Source organism: Drosophila miranda (assembly GCF_003369915.1).
Source record: "Drosophila miranda strain MSH22 chromosome Y unlocalized genomic scaffold, D.miranda_PacBio2.1 Contig_Y2_pilon, whole genome shotgun sequence".
Lineage (NCBI taxonomy): Eukaryota > Metazoa > Arthropoda > Insecta > Diptera > Drosophilidae > Drosophila > Drosophila miranda.
The window spans coordinates 31553990-31581010 of NW_022881614.1; the positions used below are offsets into that span (position 1 = coordinate 31553990).

The following is a 27021-nucleotide window of genomic DNA, read 5'->3' on the forward strand; positions in this document are numbered from 1 at the left end:
CTCAATTTTTATACCCGATACTCAAAATGAGTATTGGGGTATATTAGATTTGTGGTAAAAGTGGATGTGTGTAACGTCCAGAAGGAATCGTTTCCGACCCCATAAAGTATATTTATTCTTGATCAGCATCAATAGCCGAGTCGATTGGGCCCTGTCTGTCTGTCTGTCTGTCCGTCTGTCCGTCTGTCCGTCCGTCCGTCTGTCCGTCCCCTTCAGCGCCTAGTGCTCAAAGACTATAAGAGCTACAGCAACGATGTTTTGGACCCAGACTTCTGTTATATGTCACTGCTACAAAAATATTTCAAAACTTCGCCCCGCCCACTTCCGACCCCACAAAGGACGAAAATCTGTGGCATCCACAATTTTAAAGATATGAGAAAACCAAAAACGTAGAATTGTAGAGAATGACCATATCTTTAAGACTGCGGAATCTGAAGCTAGAGCAACCAAATTTGGTATCCACACTCCTAATATATCGGACCGAGACGAGTTTGTTTTAAAATTTCGCCACACCCCCTTCCGCCCCCGCAAAGGACGAAAATCTGGGGATATTCAAAAATCTCAGAGACTATTAAGGCTAGAGTAACCAAATTTGGTACCCGCACTTCTGTTAGATCTTACTATAAAACGTGTATCTCAAAATTTCGCCCCACCCCCTTCCGCCCACACAAAGGACGAAAATCTGTTGCATCCACAATATTGCACATTCGAGAAAACTAAAAACGCAGAATCATAGATAATGCCCATATCTATCAGATTGCTCAATCTGGATCAGATCAGATCATTTTTATAGCCAATAGGAACAAATCAATTTGCAGTGGCTACGCAGCGCCCGGACTGCTGCGGACACCGCAACTCACAACGTTCCCCCTCGTTTTATTTGGTAAAATGCAAGGTTTATATACAATTTCTATGAGTATGATTGTTTACTTAGGATCTTAGGTATGTTTAATTAGTTCTGAGTATAATATTGCTGGGGAAATGTGTTATATCTATTTAGGACTAAGCAATTACTACAAATCCAACAGTGTAATATTCCAAGGGTCATATTTATGTCGGTCACAATGGTTATCATGCAGATGGTGTGAGATTTGACCACATGCAGGTCATACAGAATGTGTTTTATGATAGTGCCTTAAATATCTTAACAGTGTATGTACACAAATGCATGCAGCTGTCCGTTGTATATTTATTTAGGTCAGTAGTGCATGTCACATATTTATATTTAGAGCATATTATCGTTTATTTCTTTAGGTGGCTGGGAAATCTTAATCTTTTTTATGGCTAGCTATTTGTCTAGGTCTAATCATACGATTTTGTACTTTAGTTGAAATCGTACAATATATATATTCAAGGAATCCATCAATGACATGACCTCATATGGAGCGGGTTCGGCTTCTCTCTATGAACCCAGTAAAACTTGATGGAGCGTGTATTCATGTCGAGTAGAGCGTTTTGTGAGAGCGCATTTATCAGATGAAACTCTGTCTCTCTCTCTTTGAACTTGCTCTTCGAAGAAAATGACGATCAAGACAAAACTGATATGCGTACATAATATAAATAATATGTCTTTATGATAGCAAAGACTATATGTACAATACTATACTATACAATTTTTTGACTATTTCCCCACTGTGCCGCGCCAAAGACATCAGAGACCACGCTGCCCTACGGTTTCGGCACGCAGACACTGACATGCTTTCAGTGCGCTTGTGTGTGAAGCTAAAAGCCGTATATGCTGCGGGCGAAACCGGTTTATGGCCGTGCCGACCTAGGACATACACACATATACACAACTACAAGCATATTTCTGGGTTGGCTCGAGCTCGTGCTGACCGAGGCATTGACGAAGCCGAGTAGCACTTCGGAGGCGAAGGTAGCGTAAAAGAGAATTGAAGTACTAGCCCCGCGCGCCCGTACCAAGAAGCGTCAAACGAAAATTGAAAAAGCATTTGTTCCTCATGCGACATCTTGGTATTGTATAGTCTTTGCTGATAGTCTATCAGTATTTACGGGGCAGGCAAACATATTGCATGAATTTCAAATTATTTACATGTAGGTACAAATAAAGATTAAGTAGAATCTTTTTGTTTATATGCACACAAATGTATTAATCTCTAATAGCATTCGCCTACAACATCAACAAGGTGCTAATATAACGCACACTCTGAGGCAGATCTGACAGTGTTTGCTATGAGTGGAACAAGTGAGGTTCGATCACCATGATGTTAACATTTGCTTTGCTGGGCATGGCCCTGGCGCTGGCCTACAATTTCTACCGAAATACCTATATGTAGCTACTGGGAAAGAAAGGGAGTGCCTAATGAACGCCCTCTTCCGTTTATAGGAAACGTGAAAGGAATCGGAACGAAGTACCATTTTCGTGACATTAACCAGAGGATCTACGATAAATTCAAGGGCGTCTCATCATTGATCTGGATTTGATAAAGCAAGTGCTGATCAAAGATTTTCAATACTTTCAAGATCGTGGAGTGTATAATAATGTGCGAGATGAACCGTTGACGGGTCATCTGCTAAGTCTGGAAGGCGACGAATGGCGTTCGATGAGGCAGAAGCTGACGCCCGTTTTCACTTCTGGAAAGATCAAGCATATGTCTGGAGTGGTCGTTGAGGTTGGCCATCGTCTGGCCGCAGCCATGGACAAGGCCGGGAGTGCTGCAAAGGTGGACGATGGCGATGTGGAGATCAAGGATATCTGTGCCAGGTTTACGACAGATGTAATAGGCACGTGTGCATTTGGCTTGGAGTGCCACAGTCTGAGTGATCCCAAGGCGGAATTCCGATCAAAGGGACGGAGTGGAATTTTTTGTGTTTACAAATGCAAAATTAGCCAAAAAATTGCGCATGAAAATCTTGCCCGACGATCTATTGGAGTTTTTTTTGGATGCTGTAAAAAACACCGTCGATTATCGCATGAAGAATGGTATCAAGCGAAACGATTTCCTCGATGAGTTGATTGAATTGCGTGCTGAGAACCAAGAGGCCGCTAAACAAGGAAAGGTTATTGTTCCTTCCCATGGCTTGACTATCGAGCAAATGGCTGTCGAGGCTTTCGTATTCTTCCTAGCTGGATTTGAGATTTCTTCGAGTACAATGGCCTACTGTTTGTATGAACTGGCCCAGCATCCCGATATTCAGCGCCGCGTTAGGGAGGAAATCGATGCTGTTCTCAAGAATGTGGAAGGAGGGGAGATAACATATGATGCCTTAGCAGAGATGAACTACCTAGAAAAAGTCTTAGCAGGTAAGCACCTATCCGTGCAAATAGTACATACAATTCTAACCAGCATATGTTTACAGAAACTCTTCGGAAACATCCCATTGTTCCTCAACTCATACGAGAGGCCAATCAGAACTACAAAGTCCCCAACACGGACATCACCATTGACAAAGGAACAACCATGTTGATACCTGTCCACAACATTCACCACGATCCTGAAATATATCCGGAGCCCGAGCGTTTCGATCCGAGTCGCTTCGAGGAGGATCAAGTGAAGTCTCGTCATCCGATGGCCTATTTGCCCTTTGGGGACGGACCCCGTAACTGCATAGGACTGAGATTCGGGAAGATTCAGGCCAAGATTGGTCTGGTGTCACTGCTTCGGCGCTTTAAGTTCGGCATCTCCAAGCGTACCGAAAGTCCTCTGATTCCAGATACTCGCTCTTTCCCTCTAACGACGAAGAATGGGATTCACCTGAGACTGGAGCGTATCTAATATCTGATAAGTTTTGTTTGTTACACTCTAGAAATACATAAAACATTCCGTTTGTAATAAATGCGCAATATGTGAAAGCACCCGAGTAGGCAGGGAGATACAATTTTAGCAAGAGAGAACTTACAGAGCTTTCCATAAAAACGGAACCGGTTTCGAGAGTCAGTTGCATTTCAATCGAGTAGACGGAAGCATGTGGACGCTGTTGGCTCTCGTTCTCGTTGCTGGAGCTCTGATTTATTCCCGGCTGCTTGAGCATTATGACTACTGGCGTGGCAAGGGCTTAGCCGGGGAAAAGCCTGTACTTTTCCTTGGCAACATGAGTGGCCTTGGCAAGGGGCTACACTGGACAGACATCAATCGTCGAATCTATGAAAAGTTCAGCAAAACAGAACGCTTCTGCGGCTACTTCACCTTCTTTAGCAAAGCTTTCTTTGTGATGGACCTGGAACTGATTAAAAAAATAACGATAAGTGATTTTAACAGCTTCGCTGACCGTGGACTCTTTTACAATGTTAAGGACGATCCGTTGACGGGAAACCTTCTATTCCTGGACGGGTCCGAGTGGCGCTGGCTGCGACAGAACCTGACGCAGGTCTTCACCTCCGGAAAGATGAAGTTTATGTTCCCCACCATGCTGAGCGTGGGGGAAAAGCTCACCCAGGCTTGCGAGCTGCAAGTGGGTGAAAGAGAGCCCAAGGACTTGTGTGCTCGCTTAAGCACAGATGTCATTGGAAGCTGTGCTTTTGGCCTGGAGTACAACAGCCTCAACGATCCCAATTCGGAATTCCGTCGCATGGGCCGTTCAGTGACCACTAATCCGCTTCACACGGGCATGGTGCAGGGCTTCATGTTTGCCCAGCCCAAATTCGCGCGGATGCTTCATATGCGCCTCTTCCGCCCCGAGGTGAGCGAGTTCTTGGACACAGTCCGCCAGACACTGGCCTACAGGAAGAGGGAGAATGTGCAGCGCAGTGATTTGATACAACTGCTAATGGATCTGTGGGAAGAGGGGACCAAGGATGGGCTGTCCTTCGAACAGATTGCCGCTCAAGCTATGGTGTTCTTCCTGGCCGGCTTTGACACTTCCTCGACAACAACGTCCTTCTGCCTATATGAATTGGCCTTGAACCCCGATGTTCAGGACAGATTGCGCAGTGAAATCCAAGAGGTTCTAGCCAAGAACAATCACCAGCTGACATATGAGTCTATTCAGGAGATGCCGTACCTGGATCATGTTGTGGCAGAGACACTACGAAAGTACCCTATACTGCCGCATATTGTGCGACAAACTACCAAAAAATATGATGTGCCGGACAGCAGACTTACTTTGGAGCCAGGCACGAAAGTGATGATCCCCGTGCACAGCATACAGCACGACCCAGAGCTTTATCCAGAGCCGGAAAACTTTGACCCAAGTCGCTTCGAACCGGATCAGGTAAAGGCCCGTCACCCGATGGCCTACTTGCCATTTGGCGAAGGTCCGCGTAATTGCATCGGAGAGCGCTTCGGGAAAATGCAGATGAAAATTGGAATTACCTACATTCTACGCGATTTCCAATTCCGCCAATCCGAGCGTACACAGATCCCATTGAAGTTCTCCAGTCGGACGTTTCTTATAGGAACCCAAGAAGGTATTCACCTTATAATGGAAAAACTGGCCGCACCCTAATATATGATAGTGACTTCAAAAATTGCATGTTATCTACAAATGCACAAGGCCCGTTATCTGATTAATAAAGAGCTTTAGACACCAAGAGAGAAATGCGAAATATAAAGTGAGCGGAGAGCCAGACAAAAGCACTGCGCTTTAAGAAGCAAACACCCTCACAGTGCACTCATTGCACTCATAAGAGCATAGGAATATTAAGAGAAATTCATGTAAGAGAGCATTGCAGAGTAAATAAAAATTAAAAATAATTGTTCTAAATTGTAGTGTAATCGATCAGCTGTTAGTAGCTTGTTATCTCCAGAGAGACAGCGGACGTAAACAATTTTTTAGCCGCCTCTTTGCATTAAATTTTTAAAGATCAACGATAGGCATGTTAGTATGCCGATTTTTCGCCTCTTGTTGCTTCTCTCATTCGCTTTCGCATCGCTCAAAGCTCGGAGCTTTGCCAGAGTTTTCATTAGATTGCGATGCACTAAGTATTGAGTTCGAGGTTATCTTCTCCGTTTGGGTTGTTTACATTGCCGCTGACTTTGCCCCCAGTTGCTGCTTCTCTAATCGCCACTGACTGCCACCAGGCGAATTTTAAGTGCAGTTGAAAGCGAAACGCTGGTGGAGAATGCTGGATGTGATTGCACTGCTGTTGATTACCCTCGCCATTGGCTTCTGGTATGTGCGCACGCGGCTGAGCTACTGGGCCAGGCGCGGGATCGGGCAAGTCAGGGCTGTCCAGCTAATCACTTTATGACTTCCGTTTGGTGAACAAATAGGCGTCAGTATTTTTAGTCCATTTGATACAGGTAGCCCTGTAAGTTTTATTCATAAGACTTTGATAACGAAGTCGGCTATAGTTGAAGCCTATAATGAAGTTAGGAAATACTATGGACTAGGAGGACAGCCAATTCCCATATGGGGAAAATTTAAGTGCCATATTGAATTTTGCACAAAGAAATATATCGTTTTATTAAACATCGTAGATGATAACATGCTGCCTTTGCCGGTATTGTTGGGACGCGATGCCCTTAAAGTTATTGAAGTAAAATTAGTTCATAAGAAAAATATCAATGCGAAGCAACACACACCATTAAGCTCGTTAAAGCAAAAAGCTATTAGTTTAACCTGCGCGTCTTTATTCACCGAACGTAAAAATAATATTAACATAAGACTATATGATAAGTTAGATGGTAATCAATCAGAAAGAAGCGAGCTAATCAAACGTTCTAATCCATTTAAAAATCAGACACAAGAAAACTCAAGGAATGACAAAATGGCCATCGAGAATATGAATCAAGGCGACGAGTTCAGTAACTTTTGTGCGGCGGTAGAGATTGATGAAGAGGAACATATTAACGTAGGTTTCGAATTTGGCCCCACTCTTGCAGAAAAGTGTAGGGAAGTTATTAAGACATACTATTTACACAAAGAATTTGACTTTAAAGCACCACCAAAGTATCAGATGCAGATTCGTGTAACAGAAACAACACCATTTCATTGTACTCCGCGTCGTTTATCCTACCATGAGAGAGAGAAAGTAGCTGAAATAGTAGATTATCTGTTAGAAAAGAAAGTAATCCGTCATAGTGAGTCTCCTTATGCTTCCCCGTTGGTCCTAGTAAAAAAAAAATCAGGAGAACTTCGAATGTGCGTCGATTACCGTGGTCTGAACAAACGAATTGTTAAAGATAATTTCCCATTGCCCCTTATTGAGGACTGGCTTGAGTTTTTAGAAAACAAGTGCTGTTTTTCCATTATAGATTTGAAAAGTGGGTATCATCAAATAGGCGTAGAAGAAAAATCAGTTCCGTATACATCGTTTGTGACACCGCAAGGACAGTATGAGTACTTGAGAATGCCCTTTGGGTTAAAAAATGGATCCGCTATTTTTCAGAGATTTATTTCGGAGCTCTTGAGAGACTTTATTAGGAACAAAAGCATTGTAGTGTACATGGATGATATATTAGTAGCGACTAAAACAGTTGAAGAACACATGGATATATTAAAAAGACTATGCATTCGGTTTAGCGAGCAAAATTTAGAGATAAATCTAAAAAAGTGTAGGTTTCTCAATCGAAACATCGATTTCCTGGGGTATAAAGTTAATCAAAACGGAATAGTTCCTAGTTATTCCCATATTGAGGCCTTGAAAAAATACCCAGTCCCTCAAAATGTAAAAGCACTGCACTCATGCTTGGGATTCTTTTCGTATTTTCGACGTTTCATGTTGTCATTTGCGACGACAGCTAAGCCCTTGGTGCAGTTGTTAAAAGAAGGTGGTCCGTTTCTCATGAATAGAGAACAGGTGAAGACGTTTGAAACTCTTAAGAATGCGTTAGCAAATCCTCCGGTATTAGCCATTTTTAGCCCAAATAGAGAAACGGAATTACATACAGACGCAAGTTCATACGGTTATGGCGCAATACTGATGCAAAGACAAGATGATGGGAAGATGCACCCTGTGTCCTATTATTCCGGCAAAACAACAGAAAGAGAATCACGTTATCATAGTTTCGAACTAGAGACATTGGCTATAATTTATGCATTGAGGCGTTTTAGAGCATATTTGGAGCATAGGTCCTTCAAAATAATCACGGATTGTAATTCGTTAGTACAGACGTTAACCAGAAAGTCAATTAGTCCTAAGATAGCACGGTGGTTCCTAGAGTTAGAGAACTATGATTACTCCATTATGCACAGACCTGGAGCCAGTATGGCGCACGTTGATGCGCTGAGCAGACAAGATCAAGTGACGAATATGTTAGAGGATGGTTATAGAGTCAAATACGGTTTAGAAAAGTCTAATTTAGAAAAAGATGAGAGTAGAAAGCAATATACAAGGAATAGTGTAAATAGAGACAACCCTGGTAGTGAGCATAGAGGTACCGTAGAGAACCCTGTGATTAAGTGTAGAGATTTAAATATCAGTAGAGAGCGTAGTAGTACCGTACACAACCCTGCGATTGAGTGTGGAGAATCAAGTGCAGTAGGAAGTAGATTGGGAAATAGGTGGAAGTCTGATAATAGAGAGAACCTTGGTAGTGATTGTAGAGATAACATAGAGAATAGTGAATATAGGGAAGAGAATGGATCGAAGATTGAAATTAGAGATTTGAGCCAATGTAGAAGAAGCGTTAACGATGTGGTGGGGGGAGTAAAGTACATAAGTAATAGGAATTCAGATAAAGATAAAAAATGTGTTGAGGATACAGTAGAGAGGGACAAGTTAGAGTTTCAGGAGGAAAGATTACTAAAATCATTGATAGTTGGGGTAGTAGGTGCAACGCCAGAAGATGTTGATTTGATATTGCAATCAGAACAGATGCGAGACAAGGAAGTAGTTAGGATTCGAAAAATGCTAGAGGATGGAATTGAAGTAGATTTTGAAATGATAGATGGTATTGTTTACAAGAGGAGTTGTGAAAACAAACTATGTTTCTATGTACCAATGTGTATGGAAGAGCAGTTGATAAGGCGGTCACACGAAAAACTAGGACATCTGGCCGCAGAGAAGTGCGTGAGTGACCTTTTGAGGACCTATTGGTTTCCGTCAATGAGAAGTAAAGTGGCAAGGTTCATCAGAAACTGTCTACCGTGTATACTACACTCGATGCCTAAAACAATCCATAACAGAACGCTCCATAGTATCCCAAAGTCGTGTGTTCCTTTTCATACCCTACATGTTGATCATTTGGGTCCGCTGCCGAGTATTAGATCTAAGCGAAAACACCTCCTTGTGGTAATAGATGCATTCACTAAGTTTGTCAAATTGTTCCCGGTTAATAGTACCAGCACGCGGGAAGCGAAGGATGCCTTATTTATTTATTTATTTATTTATTAAATTAACAAATTATCTGTTAATAATGGTACTTAGTTACTAAAGGCAGAAAAAGATAAGTTAAAAGTTAGCTAAATTTAAATGATTATAAATATTGCATGCAATTAGTTTAAGAGACAGTTCAGGGGATAGGGTTAGACAGAGGGAGTTATAATTATGGCATAAAACCCTAAAAGGTTCATGATCAGCATAATTAGACCTACATATGGGTAGACGGATAGGCCTAAAAGTACGGGTAGGTCTGGATGGAACGGCCAAGTCAATCTGACCCAAGAGAGTTTGGGAGTCAACAGTCCCAAGAAGGAGCTTGTGCACGAACATTACGCCATTGCATATTCTGCGATGGTGCAACGACGGCAGGTCAATAAGATTAAGTAAATATTTTGATTTCTATAGTCGCCCTACTAGGATAATATCAGATCGTGGGACCTGTTTCACCTCTTTAGAGTTCTCTAGTTTTCTGCATGAGAGAGGGATAGAGCACATTAAGGTAGCTACAGGTGCACCGCAGGCGAATGGCCAAGTGGAGCGGGTGAATCGTGTTCTTACTCCTATGTTAGGAAAACTGTCAGAGCCCCTTGAGCAAGCCGATTGGTATAGGTTGATGAGCAAGGTAGAGCACGCCATTAATAACTCCGTTAACAGCAGTACGAAAAAGACACCTAGCACATTGTTATTTGGAATACCCCAGAAAGGACCCGTTGTAGATGAATTAACCGAATACCTAGAGGAGAAGTTAGCGTCAGAACTTAGAGAGTTGGAAACTATAAGAGAAATAGCAAGTGAGAACATACGGTTGTCGCAGAAAAGAAATGAGAAGAGCCCATAAACATAGAGCCCCATTAAAGTATGAACCTGGTGACTATGTAGCAGTCCGGCATGTGGACACAACACCGGGGATCAATAAGAAGTTCGCACCAAAGTATCGAGGACCGTACAGGATCAATAGAGTATTGGATAATGATCGTTATGAGGTTGTCGACATTGAGGACTGTCAGTTGACGCAAATGCCATTCCGAAGTATATTAGAACCAGCAAGGCTTAAACCCTGGGTAGAGTGTAAGGATAAAACCATGGTCTCATGTTGTTAATCGATGAAATAGTATGTTAAGTAAGACAATACCGAATAAGAAATGTTTAACCAACTGTATGCCTTAGTGTGTAGATCGTGGGCGATCTGTAGTCAGGTTGCCTGAATGTAAGATATGAATATTAGTTTATAAAATTTGAATATTAGTTTAAGATTTACTCATCGATAGTATTATAAGATATACCAATGTATACTTGTCGAGGACAAGTATCGATATGCCAACACACATTCATTCGAATACGACGATCAAGAAAGAAGAACATATAATAAAACCGTGCTATTAAAAGCTTACAATACATTACAAATAAATAATAATCATTTAGGTATGTTTCGGGGCAATATTGTGTACCCTGCCTTCTAGACGTGAATAATAATCGTGACCCTCAAAAAATTCCCTATCTAGTTTGTGGTTATACGAATATTGATTAATTCGTGTTTTGGGTGCAAACACTATCTATACGTTTATCAATTAAAGAATGTTAAAGGAGTGTAACGCCGTAACTGGGTATTTTATTTTGGTATTTTAATACTCGTATTTCATCATATTATTTAAATTCTGAAGAATTACCTACATTAATCTTATACAAACAAATATCGAAATAGAGTATGGTAATTTGTTTTGGCTTATTTGTTGGAATGGTTCCTAGACAAATAAATCAGCTGTTTGTAAAAATTTGCGGTTTATTTACAGTTTTTGAAGGGGTAAATATTGCGAGCAGACGGAGTACAATTTCAGCTACAATAAAACATGTCGTTTAAGGTTTCGGCCAAGAGATAGCGGGAGCTTTTACCTATAAAACTTAGTGGATACGGCAAGCTGGGACCAGCTCCAAACCGAAAGTATAATGTCGCTGGTGCTAGCGTTGATTGCCATTATGGTGTCGCTTGTTCTCTTCGCGGCAAGACGTCATGGATATTGGCAGCGTCGTGGTATCCCGCACGATGTGCCCCACCCACTTTTCGGGAACATTGGGGACTGGCCCAAGAAGCGGCAAATAGCAGTTATATTCAGGGATTACTATCGGAAGTACAAGAGTGCGAAATACCCGTTTGCTGGATTCTACTTCTTTTTTACAAGAACCGCTGTGGTTACCGATCTGGATCTGGTAAAGCGAGTGCTCATCAAAGACTTCAATTATTTCGAAAACCGAGGCATATTCTACAATGAGATTGATGACCCCCTCTCGGCAACAGTGTTCAGCATTGAAGGTCAGAAGTGGCGTCATCTGAGGCACAAGCTGACACCCACATTTACGTCTGGCAAAATGAAGCACATGTTCCCTATTGTGGTCAAAGTGGGTGAGGAGATGGACAAAGTCTTCAGCAACAAGGTTGGCGATGAAAAGGTTCTTGAAATCGTTGATCTGGTGGCCCGATACACGGCTGACGTCATAGGCAATTGCGCCTTTGGACTAAATTGCAATAGTCAACAGAATCCCAATGCGGATTTTGTCACATTTGGCAAGCGAGCCCTCAGCGAACGTCGCTATAAGGGTCTATTAGATTTCATTATATTCGGCTTTCCGAAGCTTTCACGTTCCCTGCGCCTCAAATTGAATGTACAGGAAGTTGAGGACTTCTACACAAAGATTGTGAGAGACACCATCGACTATCGCTTGAAGACTAAGGAAAAGCGTAACGACTTCATGGACAGTCTGATTGAAATGTACCAGAAAGAGCAGGAGGGCAACTCTGATGAAGGTCTGACCTTCAAAGAGATCCTGGCACAGGCATTCATATTCTTTGTGGCCGGTTTCGAGACAAGCTCCACCACCATGGGTTTTGCGCTCTATGAGCTGGCGCAGAACCAGGACACTCAAGATAAGCTGAGAAAGGAGATCAACGATGTTTTGGCCAAGCACAACAATCAGTTCAGGTTGTAATGGGTAAGTACTCGTGAGGATTACATTTGGTTTATTTTTCTCTAATATTTTATAATTCCCTTTCAGAAACTCTTCGGAAGTACCCGGCTCTTGCGCATTTAACGCGAAAGACGCAGGCGGATTTTTCACCCGAAGATCCGAAGAATTTCATTGCCAAAGGAACAATAGTTGTCATCCCGGCTCTGGGTATTCACTACGATCCTGATATTTATCCCGAACCCGAGAAATTCAAGCCGGAGCGTTTTACGGAGGAGGCCATCGCCTCCAGACCCGCCTGCGCCTGGCTGCCCTTTGGCGAGGGTCCAAGCAACTGCATCGGACTGCGCTTCGGCATAATGCAAACCTGTGTAGGCCTGGCATACCTGATCAAGGGGTACAGGTTCAGTGTCGCTCCGGAGACGCAAATACCCATGAAGTTAATCCTCAAAAGCATTTTACTGTCTGCCGAAAATGGAATCTATCTTAAGGTCGAAAAAGTTTCCAATTGAAAAGTTTAATGAAAACGAGGGGGAACGTTGTGAGTTGCTGCGGACACCACAGTTATACCCGATACTAAGTCAGTATGGCTCTCCTGCGGCAGACGCCGCTAATATTGAACCACACGACAAAGAGTGCGTGCGAGAGAGACAGAAAATCAGTCTGAGCGTGACGTCGGGCGCTGCGTGGCCACTGCAAATTGATTTCTTGCTTTTGGCTACAAAAATGATCCGATCTGATCCAGATTCAGCAATCTGATAGATATAGTCATTATCTATGATTCTGCGTTTTTAGTTTTCTCGAATGTGCAATATTGTGGATGCAACAGATTTTCGTCCTTTGTGGGGGCGGAAAGGGGTGTGGCGAAATTCTGAGATATACGTTTTATAGTGAGATCTAACGGAAGGGCGGATACCAAATTTGGTTACTCTATCCTTAATAGTCTCTGAGATTTGTGGATGCCCCAGATTTTCGTCCTTTGCGTTGGCGGAAGGGGGTGTGGCGAAATTTGAACACGAAACGGTCAAGGTCCGATATCACAGGAGTGTGGATACCAAATTTGGTTGCTCTGGATCTTATAGGTTCTGAGATCCTTGAACTCATATTTTGCAATTGGCAAAACCGACCATGAAACCTGTGTGTTAGAGAGAGACAGAGCGAGAAAGAATGAAATTGTTTTCTTGATTCTGGCTATAATAATTATACGATCTGGTTGAGATTTTACACTCTAGAACATATAGTCATCCTCTACGATTCTGCGTTTTTGGTTTTATCGTATCGGACGGACGGACGGACGGACAGACAGACAGGGCCCAATCGACTCGGCTATTGATGCTGATCAAGAGTATATATACTTTATGGGGTCGGAAACGATTCCTTCTGGACGTTACACACATCCACTTTTACCACAAATCTAATATACCCCAATACTCATTTTGAGTATCGGGTATAAAAAAAGACGACCCCCTGACCAATCATTTAGTGGCCATCGAAGGCCAAAAGTGGCGACAGCTCCGCCAAAAGATGACCCCCACATTCACCTCGGGCAAAATGAAGATTATGTTCCCCACAGTACTGGAAATTGGCGATGAGATGATCCGGGTATTCGCTGAGAAAATCACCGGAGGGCCCCAGCCCCTGAATGTCGCCTGAATGTCCCGCTTCAGCGCTGATGTGATCGTAAGTTGTGCCTTCGGCCTGGAGTGCAACAGTTTGCGGAACCCAAATGCAGAATTTGTCACCATGGGCAAGGCTGCCATCACTGAGCGGCGCTATGGAAAAACAGCGGACTTGTTCTTTTTCGGTGCACCCAAGCTGGCAGCAAAGTTGCGAATGAAGGAAACCGTCCAGAAAGTCGAGGATTTCTATATGAAAATCTTTAGAGAAACCGTCGACTATCGGTTAAAGAATAATGTCAAACGAAACGATTTCATGGACATGCTGATTGATATGATGATCAAGTACGATAAGGGCAACAAGTAGGATGGCATCAGTTTTAACGAGTTGGCTGCCCAGGCCTTTATCTTCTTCTTGGCTGGCTTCGATACCTCTTCGACTTCGTTGGGCTTCGCTCTCCATGAACTGGCCGTGAACCAGGACATCCAGGATAAGCTGAGGACGGAGATTGACACGGTGATGGCGAAATACAACGGCCAATTGAACTATGACAGCATTCGGGAGCTGACGTATATGGACAAGGTCATCGATGGTGAGTCAGTCTATCAATTAGACTCATATTGATCAACTCTGCGATTTGCATAACATTCTTCTTAATTTCCATCTTAGAAACCTTACGAAAGAATCCCGTTGTGGGTCATTTGATTCGCATATGCACTCAGCGGTACTATAATGTTACGGCTACGGGCTGGTTAAATCTTGTTGGCAATGCAGCCTCAGCAGGAAAGGGAATCGGGGTTAGTGCACTATACTGCGCTCTGGGCTCAGCTCGCCGGATGGGGTCGGGGTCTTTCCTATCCCTATACTTCCTGGTTCTCGCCATATTATAAAAATTTAAGTGCACTGACACAGAATCTACTTTGATCAAAACAAAAAAACAAATGTAATCAATCCCCGGTCGGCATAGATGGCAAGAAGGAATCCAGTAGTCGCGTATTTAATTTAGTGATCCTAGGTGTAGGAGATCACTAGTTCCTCTATACCCTCCCTACCTTCGGCAATGCGTGGAACGATGTTGGCATGGCCCCTAACGTAACTACCGCTGCATTATTACACTCGATGCATCATTGGCATGTGTACTTAGACAGAATGGTTGAGTTGCATCTCGCAAGATACGATTAGAGGGCATTCAAAAGTCGATACAGATCGTCCGTACAACGGAAACGCTGGTAATTCGAAGCGGCCAAAAATAAGACACTGGAGGTTGCGTGGGGGGGTTAGGCGTGAGAGCGCCAAAGCACGGCAGACCTCCAGTGAACAAGAGATTCTGTAATAGATTCGGAATTCAGTGAATGTACCAAACCTGCTTTCCTCTATAATCACCTTCTTTTTCTCTACGTAGCACTTTGCACTTTCACCACACAATATAGCTTGATCTTGCTTTTTAGTCGATTCTCCGCCGACTTGCAGTTATGTAATTTGGTATGTATTATGTAATACAGGGACACGTGAACTTCCACTAGAGTTTGGCACTATTGGCACAGGCATGTGCCCGGAGTGAGTCCCGGAGTGATCGACAGGGATCGTAATCGAAAAGAAAAGAAGGACAGTGAATTAGCGGGTTTGAATATCCTTTACGTGGTATACTCCCATTTTCTTTCCTTTCTCGTTCGATAATTCGTAATAAACAGGACTTAGCTTTTTCATTACTGTTGCTGTCACAAACACCTGCGCTAATTTATGGCTGAATTGTTTAGACGCGTAGCTTTGGGAGAAATTGCGAACGTAAACCTGATCTCCGACGTTGAATTGTATGTTTCTACTCCTCAAATTGTATACCCTCGCGTTGGTTGCATGAGCCTTTGCATTGTTGACCGTTGCTGCATACCTTGCCAACTGCAGAGCATCGGGGTAATTAACTCTAGAATCATCTGATAGCAAGTTAAGTTTCCTGAGCAATTCGTAATCCTTGCCATTCAAAATCATGTTTTGCCCAAACGTAAGGAAGTAAGGAGAATATCCGGTGGTTGTATGTAGACTGGATCGAATAGCACCGTTAATCTCATTCAGTCGTTGATCCCAGGTAGTGTGAGCTTTCCCCACGTACGCACGGATCGCCGCCAAAACCGATCGGTTTAAGCGCTCGCTTGCATTCGCTTGAGGCGAATAAAAAGCGGTACAAATATGTTTAATTAAAAATCGAGTTAGAAAAGCCTCAAAGAATCCTGATCAAAATTGAGAACCATTGTCCGTTAAGATGGATTCCGGCACTCCAAACGTAAAGAAAATGAAATTTTCTAAATACTCGCAAATCTTTCCGGAAGTGAATCGTTTCAATGGACAGAGGAAATGGAATTTTGTACAATGATCCACGATTATTAATAATCCGATATTCCCTGCCTTTGAACGAGGGTATGGACCTAACAGATCCATGTAGAGTCGTTGAAACGGTCTCTCTGATTGCATTGGCTTTCCCAATGGTGGTCGTAATACTATATTGGGACTTTTGGTCTGTTTACACATGACACAATTATTCACATACTCTCGGATTTGAACCAACATCTTGGGCCAGAACAGGTATCTCTTAAGTTTTTTAACGGTTTTACCCATCCCGCCATGTGATGTGGTAGGAGAATCATGGGCTTGTTTGATAACACTACTGACTAGGCCAGAGGGTACCCATAATTTCCACGACTGGTGGTCAGATTCAGAATCTCCAATCGAAGCTTCGGTGCGTTTGTATACATAGCCATCTGTTATTTTTAAATCTGGAAGTTTCTCTTGGTTCTGCTGAATGCGTTCAATTAAATCAAGATATTCCAACGAAGTGAAATGCTCGGACTCTAAATCGATGATCGGCCCTAGATCTATAAACTCATCTACTGACGATTCATTTTGCCTTGACAGAGTGTCAGCAATAACATTTTGTGAACCCTTCCGGTGTTCAATGCGAAAATCAAAACCCTGTAACTGTATAGCCCATCGCGCGAGCCTTCCAGACAAATCCTTTTGTCGCATCAACCACTGCAATGCTGCATGGTCGGTTATTACTAAGAATTCCTGGCCTTCTATGTAAGCTCGAAATTTCTTAATTCCCTTAATAACTGCTAGACATTCTAGTTCTGTAACGGAATAATTCCGTTGAGCTTTGGATAACTTAACCGACATGTATCCAACTGGCATTTCGAAGCCTTCTTCATTCTCTTGAGCTAGGACGCACCCGAGACCAAAAGAACTAGCATCACACAATAGGATGAATTTCTTAGAAATATCAGGAGTTCTGAGGATTGGAGCTGATGTTAATCTTCGTTTCAATTCTTCAAAAGCATTGGTTGCGGTTTCATTCCATATTAAGGAAGTATTCTGGTTCTTAAGCATCTCGGTCAATGGATAGCTCACGGAGGAATAATTCTCGACGAAACGTCGATACCATCCGGATAAACCGAGAAACCGTCGTAACTGCTTTACCGTTGTTGGAATTGGGAAGTCGTTGATTGCCTGAATCTTCAATGAATCAGTCTTGATCTGACCATCCGAAATTATGAAACCGAGATATTTAATCTCTCTCATGCAGAACTTAGATTTTCGAACGTTGATAGTGATATTCGCTTTTCTTAAGCATAGTGCGATTTCTTGCAAAAGAATCAAGTGCGAATCAATGTCATCCGATAGAACAAGCAAGTCATCGAGATATACAAAAACTCGATTCCGTAAATGTGGCGGTATGACATGGTCCATTAAGCGGCATAAGGTCTGAGGTGCATTTGTCAGACCAAATGGCATGACCTTATATTGGTACAGTGGACGATTCGGAACGGTAAACGCAGTATACGGTCGTGATGGCTCGTCCAATGGTATTTGCCAGAAAGCATGTTTCATATCAAGACCAGTTATATACCGCGCTGGAGGTAAGCGGCTTAAGATCCCGTCAATATGTGGTAAGGGGTAAGCATCCTTCCTCGTGTATTTATTGATCTCGCGAGTTAATGCAGTTTCAAAGCTATTATCTTTACTGGCCATATTTCCTCTTAATTATACCCGATACTCAAAATGAGTATTGGGGTATATTAGATTTGTGGTAAAAGTGGATGTGTGTAACGTCCAGAAGGAATCGTTTCCGACCCCATAAAGTATATATATTCTTGATCAGCATCAATAGCCGAGTCGATTGAGCCCTGTCCGTCCGTCCGTCCGTCCGTCCCCTTCAGCGCCTAGTGCTCAAAGACTATAAGAGCTAGAGCAACGATGTTTTGGATCCAGACTTCTGTGATATGTCACTGCGACAAAAATATTTCAAAACTTCGCCCCGCCTACTTCCACATTTTTAAAGATACGATAAAACCAAAAACGCAGAATCGGTGAGGATGACCATATCTTCTACAGTGCAAAATCTGAACCAGATCGTATAATGATTATAGCCAGAATCAAAAAAAACAATTTCATTCTATCTCGCTCTGTCTCTCTCTAACACACAGGTTTCATGGTCGGTTTGCAAAATATGAGTTCAAGGATCTCAGAACCTATAAGATCCAGAGCAACCAAATTTGGTATCCACACTCCTGTGATATCGGACCTTGACCGTTTCGTGTTCAAATTTCGCCACACCCCCTTCCGCCCACGCAAAGGACGAAAATCTGGGGCATCCACAAATCTCAGAGACTATTAAGGCTAGAGTAACCAAATTTGGTATCCGCACTTCTGTTAGATCTCACTATAAAACGTATATCTCAGAATTTCGCTCCACCCCCTTCCGCCTACACAAAGGACGAAAATCTGTTGCATCCACAATATTGCAGACTCGAGAAAACTAAAAGCGCAGAATCATAGATAATGACCATATCTATCAGATTGCTGAATCTGGATCAGATCGGATCATTTTTGTAGCCAAAAGCAAGAAATCAATTTTCAGTGGCTACGCAGCGCCCGACGTCACGCTCAGACTGATTTTCTGTCTCTCTCGCACGCACTCTTTGTCGTGTGGTTCAATATTAGCGGCGTCTGCCGCAGGAGAGCCATACTGACTTAGTATCGGGTATAACTGTAGAGTTGCGGTGTCCGCAGCAACTCACAACGTTCCACCTCGTTTTTTTTTTCCAATCAGCAAAATATTTTCTGTCTTTTCCACAAATGCCAATTCTACATCGATGTGTAACTCCTCTCTTCTACCTCTATGATTATTGAATTAAATGGATATTAAAGGTTCCTGTTAGACTATGTTTGATAGTCGTCGGGAACTCAAAGTTTCTCTAAGACCCGCCATTCCAAGTACCGAACAAGTCATGTTCCTATAAAGTTGACAGTGGTCGTGCGTCTGGTTGGGTCGATCAATAAAAAAACCTGAATTGCAATCGCAAATTCCACACCTCAGATACACGGCACTAACATCTTTATTCTACTAAAATATTTTCTTCAGACATCTATACAGTTCACGCCGTCATTTCTTGGTAGACCAATCCCTACTCAGTCGAATTGAAATCTCCATTCCAAAAGCTGACTACACGTCTACACGATATACCGAATTTTCTAATTAACAGGCTAATGGATGTATTAACAGAGCTTAACCGTGAAGCACGAAGGTTACTCCAACCGTTCGGAATTATCCTCATCTGGAAATAATCGTATCTTTTCTACACTTTTCCGATTATAACACGTCGTTTCGTCTTCGGGGCCACGTTGGGCGCCATTTTATAATGTTACGGCTACGGGCTGGTTAAATCTTGTTGGCAATGCAGCCTCAGCAGGAAAGGGAATCGGGGTTAGTGCACTATACTGCGCTCTGGGCTCAGCTCGCCGGATGGGGTCGGGGTCTTTCCTATCCCTATACTTCCTGGTTCTCGCCATATTATAAAAATTTAAGTGCACTGACACAGAATCTACTTTGATCAAAACAAAAAAAACAAATGTAATCAATCCCCGGTCGGCATAGATGGCAAGAAGGAATCCGGTAGTCGCGTATTTAATTAAGTGATCCTAGGTGTAGGAGATCACTAGTTCCTCTATACCCTCCCTACCTTCGGCAATGCGTGGAACGATGTTGGCATGGCCCCTAACGTAACTACCGCTGCATTATTACACTCGATGCATCATTGGCATGTGTACTTAGACAGAATGGTTGTTATTTATTCCAAATTCATGTTAATTCAAAATAGTTCTATTAATCAAGATTCAAAAGATTCATATATAACAAAAGGTTCATTAACTTAAGAATATAAAATACAATTCATAGCAAAACTGAGCCTTTTTTACTCACGAAGGTCAACATTTCCATTCAATACGAAACTAATGATCATTACCAAATTCAAACACTTTCCTTGACGAGCTCGTTGGGCCCAATGAACTGCTTTGTAGTGGTCGCTTGTCGGGCGGATAGGAAAGCATATTTGTGTTCTTCGCCTGAAAGTATGCCCGATGGTATTTGTACAATTTTTATATTTATGTATATAATATAAATATAAATATATTTATATATATTATATTATTTATACAAGTATATATCACACCTCACCGAGATACTTATTAATTATTAAGCTTAGTCCCCATAGTTAGTGTATAGTTAGGTTGGCTTAATTTCTTGTTGTGGCGTTACATGTTAAATGTTCCTGGTCATGCTTAAAAACGAACAAAAATCTCCCCACCATGTCCATAACCATTCAAGGTGAATGGCGAAGGATCGTGCAAAGGCAGATCCGGAGAACAAAATTTTTGTTGGTCAGTAGATCCGCCCAAGTCTTTCTTTCTCCTCGTGGCCGTACAAGCCACGGTTGCGCGGTGAGAAAAAAAATAATAAAAATAAAATTAAACCGCCGTAAATAACCGTGGTGTGAAACCAAAGTGCACTCGATCGGGAAAAAAGAACCCAAGAAAGCAGATTGGGCTCTAATCGAAAACGTGAGTACCGGCCTTCTACAGTGCTAGGAGCCTCGAAGTTAGATTTTCCGACTTTTTCTGTAGCTTCCGCTTGAAGGTGAGCAGCCCCAACACAAAAAAAAAAAAAAACACCTGGAGAAAGAAGGAATTAGCACCTCAACCCCATCCCCCTATTTTCGCAGTGCCAGTTCCAACCGGGTAAATATGTGCATGGAGTAATTGTTAGAAAAAGTAGCCTGATCAGTATTTTCAAATTCCACATTAGAATCGGCACTTAGTTTGGGAATTATCCAAAAGCTGCAGCCCGAGCTCTAAGCCCCCGCCCTACGAACCAGCTGATCCACCAAGTCGCGGGCATTGAACTTTGGCTGCGCGAGACGAGGACAGCCGTCTGAACGGGCTTAGTGCGGCGAATTGGCGTAACCGTTTCGCATTCAAAACCGGGCCAAGAAACGGAAACCGGTGCTTGCAGTCAGCGTAGGACCGAAGCCGCTTAAATGTTCCTACCGGGCGGGAAAAAATAGTGCACCACGTGTGTACATAACCTCCCGGCGACCCCTAGTGGTATCGCCTCTCTTGTTCTTCTAGTGATTCGGCCTAGCTGTTCCAAACGTTTATTTAAAGTGCAGTGGAGGCCAGCGCTTGTCTTATGTGCACGTTAGTGTCATTATGTAGGCTGAATGAAAACTGTAAGAGATGTGCTCACATACATATGTATACACCGCCCACTGAAAGCCACTGAGGCCAGTAAGATCCCACCGTGACTCGCATTCCCTTGAACCTCGCAGTCCGTTGATATGTCTGTTTTTGTGTAGTTGGATATACTTAGTGTTAATTAAGACAGAAAAAAAAACCAGAAAAAAAAAAACCCACCAACACATGGAAAGTTTGAAAATGCATTTGATAAAAGCTTAAAAGTTTGAGCTTAAAAGCGTCCGCTCGGCCGGGTCCCCTCCGCGAGCTTATGCCATGCAGCACGCGCTGTACGATTTTGTTTTTGGTTTGCAGGTAAAAGTTTAATGCACCCACACACAGCCACACGCCCAGCTACAAAAGATCTTTCGCCGCGGGAACACAAACAAAAACTGAGTGAGCTTTATAATATACCAACAACATTACATTTTATTGCCTCCCAAAATTCCGCGAGCGTGGCAAAAGCTTCGTTCTTTTTTGCTAGAGCTGTTTGGCGGTCGTTGACCTCACACTTTTAAAGTAGTCACAGCTGATTGGCCTTCTGCCTTTACAATACGCTTGGTAAAACGAATAGTATGTCCAACTACTTCCTGAAGCCGATGTGCTGGGACATGTGTACCTATATTGCGCTATATTATTATCTTTCTATCTAAGGAAAAATCATTAGTTTATATCGCACTATAAAATATCGTATATGCACTTATAACTATTTACACTTATCGTATTTATTTATCTAAATATTCCCTAGTAATAATAGCTATATCTCTTGTGACGCTTTTCGTTCCTCCTTTTGTCCATTTAGCCTTGTCTTGGAGTTCTCGGTTAGTGTTTTTTTTTCTTGTGACATGAATATAGTATCTGAATATAGTTTCTAATAAAATGATTGTTAAGATGAATATGTGCTAGACGTTACCGCATTTGGGGGAACCATGCCGCTCGTGAGCGAAATAGGATGACCAATACCGGACACTCCAGGGATCCTGATATTATTCTTGGCTCTTTCAGGATCATGGTAGGGTGGGCGTGGCACGACTCCGTGCCAGCAAAACAGAGATGTCCGCCGCGGTGGTAGATCCCTACTCCTTTTCTGCACTATCTTTTCCCCACCATACTTTCCGTACCCCTAACGATCCTTTCCTTGTCTGTCCCCCTCCCATTCCCAAAAAGAGTACGCGAATTTTAATAAAATAATACCAGCAGGAGCGAAGCAACCTAACTGGAGGGTTACCCCAAAGAACCCATCCCCATTTCCGACCAGAGATCAGCCGTGGAAGCGAGCGCGTACTTCTTCTCAGTTAGCCGACCACCAGCTTCATCGTGCGAAGATTCTCTTCGTTACTCGTTACAGTAATAATTATTTTATTTGGCGCCCAACGTGGGGCCGAAAGGCCTGAAGGTCAGGGTTGACGTAATTGTAAACGTTACAAAGCGGAGTTACATTAACTTATATGGTTGTGTGTGACCCCAGCCAAACTTGACCCCGAAGCAGAAAAATTGTTGAGAAAGTCCATAACACCTGCGAGCAGTGCATAGTCATGCACTGGCTTAAGACTTTTGTTCCCTGTTTCCCACCCCCCTTCCTTAAAGTCTTCCTTTTGTCCTGGAATTGGATCCTGTGATGGTGGATGCTTATTAGTTTCCGATAACGTTTAGCCCGCATCGGAGTATGATCCATAACCCTTGCTCGATGGTAAGCTGCTCTGGAATCGATAATAGCTTCACCATAGCTTTATTGCCGAGCAGTATATGCCATAGCCATGAAATCTAGATGGATTCACTGGTATGTGGAAGTTGGCTGGACACAGGGTTATTAGTGGAGTAAATCTACGACCTGCCGCTATACAGAAGCATATTAGTGAATACATTTGCCCGTATCCCTTGGAAATTGACAGGTACCTTGGGTAGCTTTGGTTCAGTTGTCGCCGGAGTCAGCTAGAAGAATCAAAATTATTTTTTGTTGCCGCTCAACTCGAATCGGTGTTATTAGGGTGCCTCCGTCTTTTGTTTCTCTCTCTACTTTCTAGTGATTGGTCTATTCGTGCGCCGATTTATACAGCAGGTTATCGCCGGCCGAACGTGGTACCCCTGGTGCTGGTGCGTTTCTTCGTGCTACGCTTCCGGCCCGGACCGATAATGGCTGCGGAAAAGGTATAGGTCGTAGCACGCAGAGACTATTACAAACTCCCCGTAACCGCTTCGGTAATGTTTCCTCGATGGGCGGCTGACGAACACCGTCGTGATCCTGGTAGGGGCACGCGGGCAAGAACGTCGTCCGTCCCTATGTTTAGGCGTTCGCCGCAGACAGGAAGTGGCCTAGAGCTACTACTTGGGTCACGATTGCCGAAGATACCTTTTCTTTATTTCCCCCTTTTTCGCTCTACCACGCAAAGTTATTGGCAACCTTTCGGAGGGAAAGGGTTGCATGGTTTCCCCCAAAATCTCTCTATCAAAGATCGTTTTTTTTGCTTTCCCCGTTATTATTGTCTCTTTTTTTTTTAATATTTGTCTGAACTAGATTATAGGAACGTGCTTAAAGCTAGTTAATATATAGGATAACTTTACAATGCCGGTAGACCGAAGCCCGGATTATAGGATTCAGCCAAAAGAGAGCGAAACCTTTTGCTGTGTATGCACGCAAGAAGACGAATACCCAGGCCAACTATTAGCTACCAGCTGTAACCATTATTTCCATCACACCTGCTTTAGTGCACGTTCAGGAAATAAGAAAGTCTGTCCAGTGTGCAGAACTGCGCTGAGCAAATCGACCCTTAATTTGGCAGAAGAACTAGAAGCAGCTCAAGCCTCAGGCAACCAACCAGGGGCAGTTGCAGTGACCAGATCCCGTTCGAAAACACTTAAATCACAGCAAAACCAATTATCCGCTGCCAATATGCAGAGTGGGGTCCGAAGTCTTAGCCAACCCGAAGGGCCTAGTGTGTCCGGTCCAATGGCCGCTCCAGATCGTCCTAGAGGCCAACCGCCAAATTCTGCGGCAGCAGTGGTGTCAGCTTCAGCAGCTCGAACGGGTCTGCCAGCCACGGATGGTAGCTTGCAACAGACCATTGCGGACGCAGTGACAGCCGCACTAGCACAGCACACTCAAATGCTAGCTAACGCGATTGAAGCGGGGTTTCAAAGATTGTCGCTCCAGAATGCAGCTCCAGTTCCAACGGAAAGGGTACACCCAGCCCATAGGCAGTCCTCTCCCGTTAGGTCAAATCAAACCTTTGAGCAACTCTTTAGGTTATCCGCCAGGGAAAACGCAGCATTGCCAAACTCAGCGTCCGAGCGACCGACTAATTTGCCAGCCCCACCCGGATCGGATTAGCCAGATAATCGCGAACTGGAAGTTGAGATTCTCAGGGCGCTCCTCTATGTCAATAGATGATTTTTTGTATCGCGTCGAAGCTCTGACCAGCCAGACATTAGATAGCAATTTTGAATTGTTATCTCGCTACGCGAGCAACCTGTTCGAAGGAAGCGCGTGTGAATGGTACTGGAGGTATCATAAAAGCGTACCAAGAGTGCGCTGGATTGATCTCTGTATTGCTCTGAGATCGCAGTTTTCGGACGGCAGAACAGATTTAGAAATCAGAACCGCGATCACCCAGAGGAAGCAGAAAGTCAACGAACCGTTTGACAGTTTTTATGAGGCCATAGTGGCGCTTGCAGACAAGCTCGTGCAGCCGATGACCGAGCAGTCCTTGTTAGAGGTGTTGCGAGCAAATCTGCTCAATGAGATACAACATGAGATTTTATATGTGCCCATACCGAACATTGTGCAGTTGCGACAAGTGGTCCGCAAGCGTGAAAGGTTCATCGAAAATACTGCTAAGCCAATCCCGGCTACTCGACGATTTGTTCCTCGCAATCAGGTGAACGAAATGTCCATCCAGACAGAAGGTCGGGCAGAAGCCGATTCGGAAGAAGCTGACGCTTTTGATATCGACGCGATGACGCTTTCTTGCTGGAATTGCAATAAACAAGGCCACCAAGAGTGCGAAGCAGAGCGTAAAGTATTCTGTTATGGATGTGGTAAGCGGGACACATATAAACCATCGTGCCGAAAATGTAGCTCGTCAAAAAACGAGTTGGCTCGTGCACCGATATCGAGTGCACGCAAGTTAGTGTCGAAGACAACGAATACGGAGTAACCGGGGCTACGTCAAGCTCACTCCCCCTACCTCCTGACATGATAACGACCACTATGATACCAGTACAGGACGACGATCAGGAAACGACCCCTGCGCCTAGCAAAACTCGAGACCGTAAGCGTAGGAAGCTGTTCCGCACGCAGAGTAAAAATGCGCGCAGAGCATTATTAGCCTCTGTTATTAGTAATATCACTGACCTACGACCCTACGCCAATGTCACTCTGTTTGGCAAGACGATAAGTGGATTAATGGACACAGGCGCCTCAATCAGCTGCCTTGGGGGTAAATTTGCAGAAGAGTTATCTCGAACAAACCCTGAGGTCAAGCCGATGAAGTCAGCCGTGCGAACCGCAGATGGGAAAAAGCAAGTTATTCTAGGTAGGATCTCCACACTCATTTGCTTTCGTGGAAATTCCAAACGAATATGCCTTTATCTTGTACCATCGTTATCGCAGGAGTTATATCTAGGAATAGACTTTTGGAGAATCTTTAATCTACTGCCGTTCTTCTTAATGAGCAAAGCGAATAACAACAGTTTGGCGGCTATAAACTTTGACAACCCGATGCAAATACCTTTGTCGGAATTACAGCAGAAGGAACTAGTAGCGATAGTACAGATGTTCCCTTCGTTTGCCGAAAAAGGATTAGGAAAGACAAACTGGCTTACACATGACATAGAAATTTCCGAGACTCGGCCCATAAAACAACGCCACTACGCAGTGTCGCCTGCAGTCGAAAAATGTATATACGAAGAGTTGGACCGAATGTTAGGCCTTGGGGTGATTGAAGAATCAGATAGCCCGTGGTCTTCCCCGGTAGTAATTGTGCGTAAGCCAGGTAAGGTTCGCCTTTGCCTTGATAGCCGGAAAGTTAACGGAGTAACAGTCAAAAATGCTTACCCTATGCCCCTCATTGATGGCATTTTAAGTAGACTTCCAAAAGCGCAGTTCATTTCAAGCATCGATCTTAAAGATGCTTACTGGCAGATTCCGCTTACTCCAAGGGCTCGGGAGAAGACGGCTTTTGCTGTGCCTGGGAGGCCGCTATATCAATTCACGGTGATGCCGTTTGGTTTATGCAATGCCCCACAGACCATGTCCAAACCGATGGATAAAGTTATCCCACCATCTTTGCGAAATGAGATTTTCATTTATCTCGACGACTTATTGGTGATTTCGGAGTCCTTCGAGAAGCACATGTCCGTGTTGAAAGCGCTGGCCGACCGACTGTCTCAAGATGGACTGACGATAAACGTAGAGAAGAGCAAATTTTGCCTGAAGGCAGTGAAATACCTGGGCCACGTGATAGGGTATGGGATGATACAAACGGATCCCGAAAAAGTTGCTGCTATTCGGGAGTTTCCAGTGCCACGATCGGTGAAGCAAGTGCGACGATTTTTGGGAACCACTGGATGGTACCATAAATTTATTAAAAACTATGCCGGAATTGCTGCCCAAATATCAGATACACTAAAGCAACGTCGATCGTTTGTATGGACCAACGAAG

General features: G+C 43.5%; 2 protein-coding genes and 2 pseudogenes across 2 annotated transcripts; all 4 read left to right on the forward strand.

The window, feature by feature from the left end:
* The first annotated feature begins 2013 nt into the window (after nucleotides 1-2013).
* Nucleotides 2014-3814, forward strand: LOC117193382 (annotated as a pseudogene).
* Nucleotides 3815-3891: 77 nt separating this feature from the next.
* On the forward strand, nucleotides 3892-5587 carry LOC117193381 (probable cytochrome P450 6a13). The gene has a single exon (XM_033398105.1). It carries the CDS (start codon nucleotides 3928-3930, stop codon nucleotides 5404-5406), a length of 1479 nt encoding a protein of 492 aa, XP_033253996.1. The 5' UTR covers nucleotides 3892-3927; the 3' UTR covers nucleotides 5407-5587.
* Nucleotides 5588-11170: 5583 nt separating this feature from the next.
* Nucleotides 11171-12712, forward strand: LOC108160594 (probable cytochrome P450 6a23). Its single transcript, XM_033396878.1, is given in 2 exon segments — nucleotides 11171-12221; nucleotides 12275-12712. Coding segments are annotated over 2 exon segments (1473 nt in total). The 3' UTR covers nucleotides 12697-12712.
* Nucleotides 12713-13639: 927 nt separating this feature from the next.
* LOC117193940 lies at nucleotides 13640-19417 on the forward strand (annotated as a pseudogene).
* The last annotated feature ends 7604 nt before the right edge of the window (nucleotides 19418-27021 follow it).

Excerpts from the sequence above, each read along its gene's own strand:
- LOC117193381 (XM_033398105.1), top strand. The coding sequence starts at position 3,928 with ATGTGGACGCTGTTGGCTCTCGTTCTCGTTGCTGGAGCTCTGATTTAT.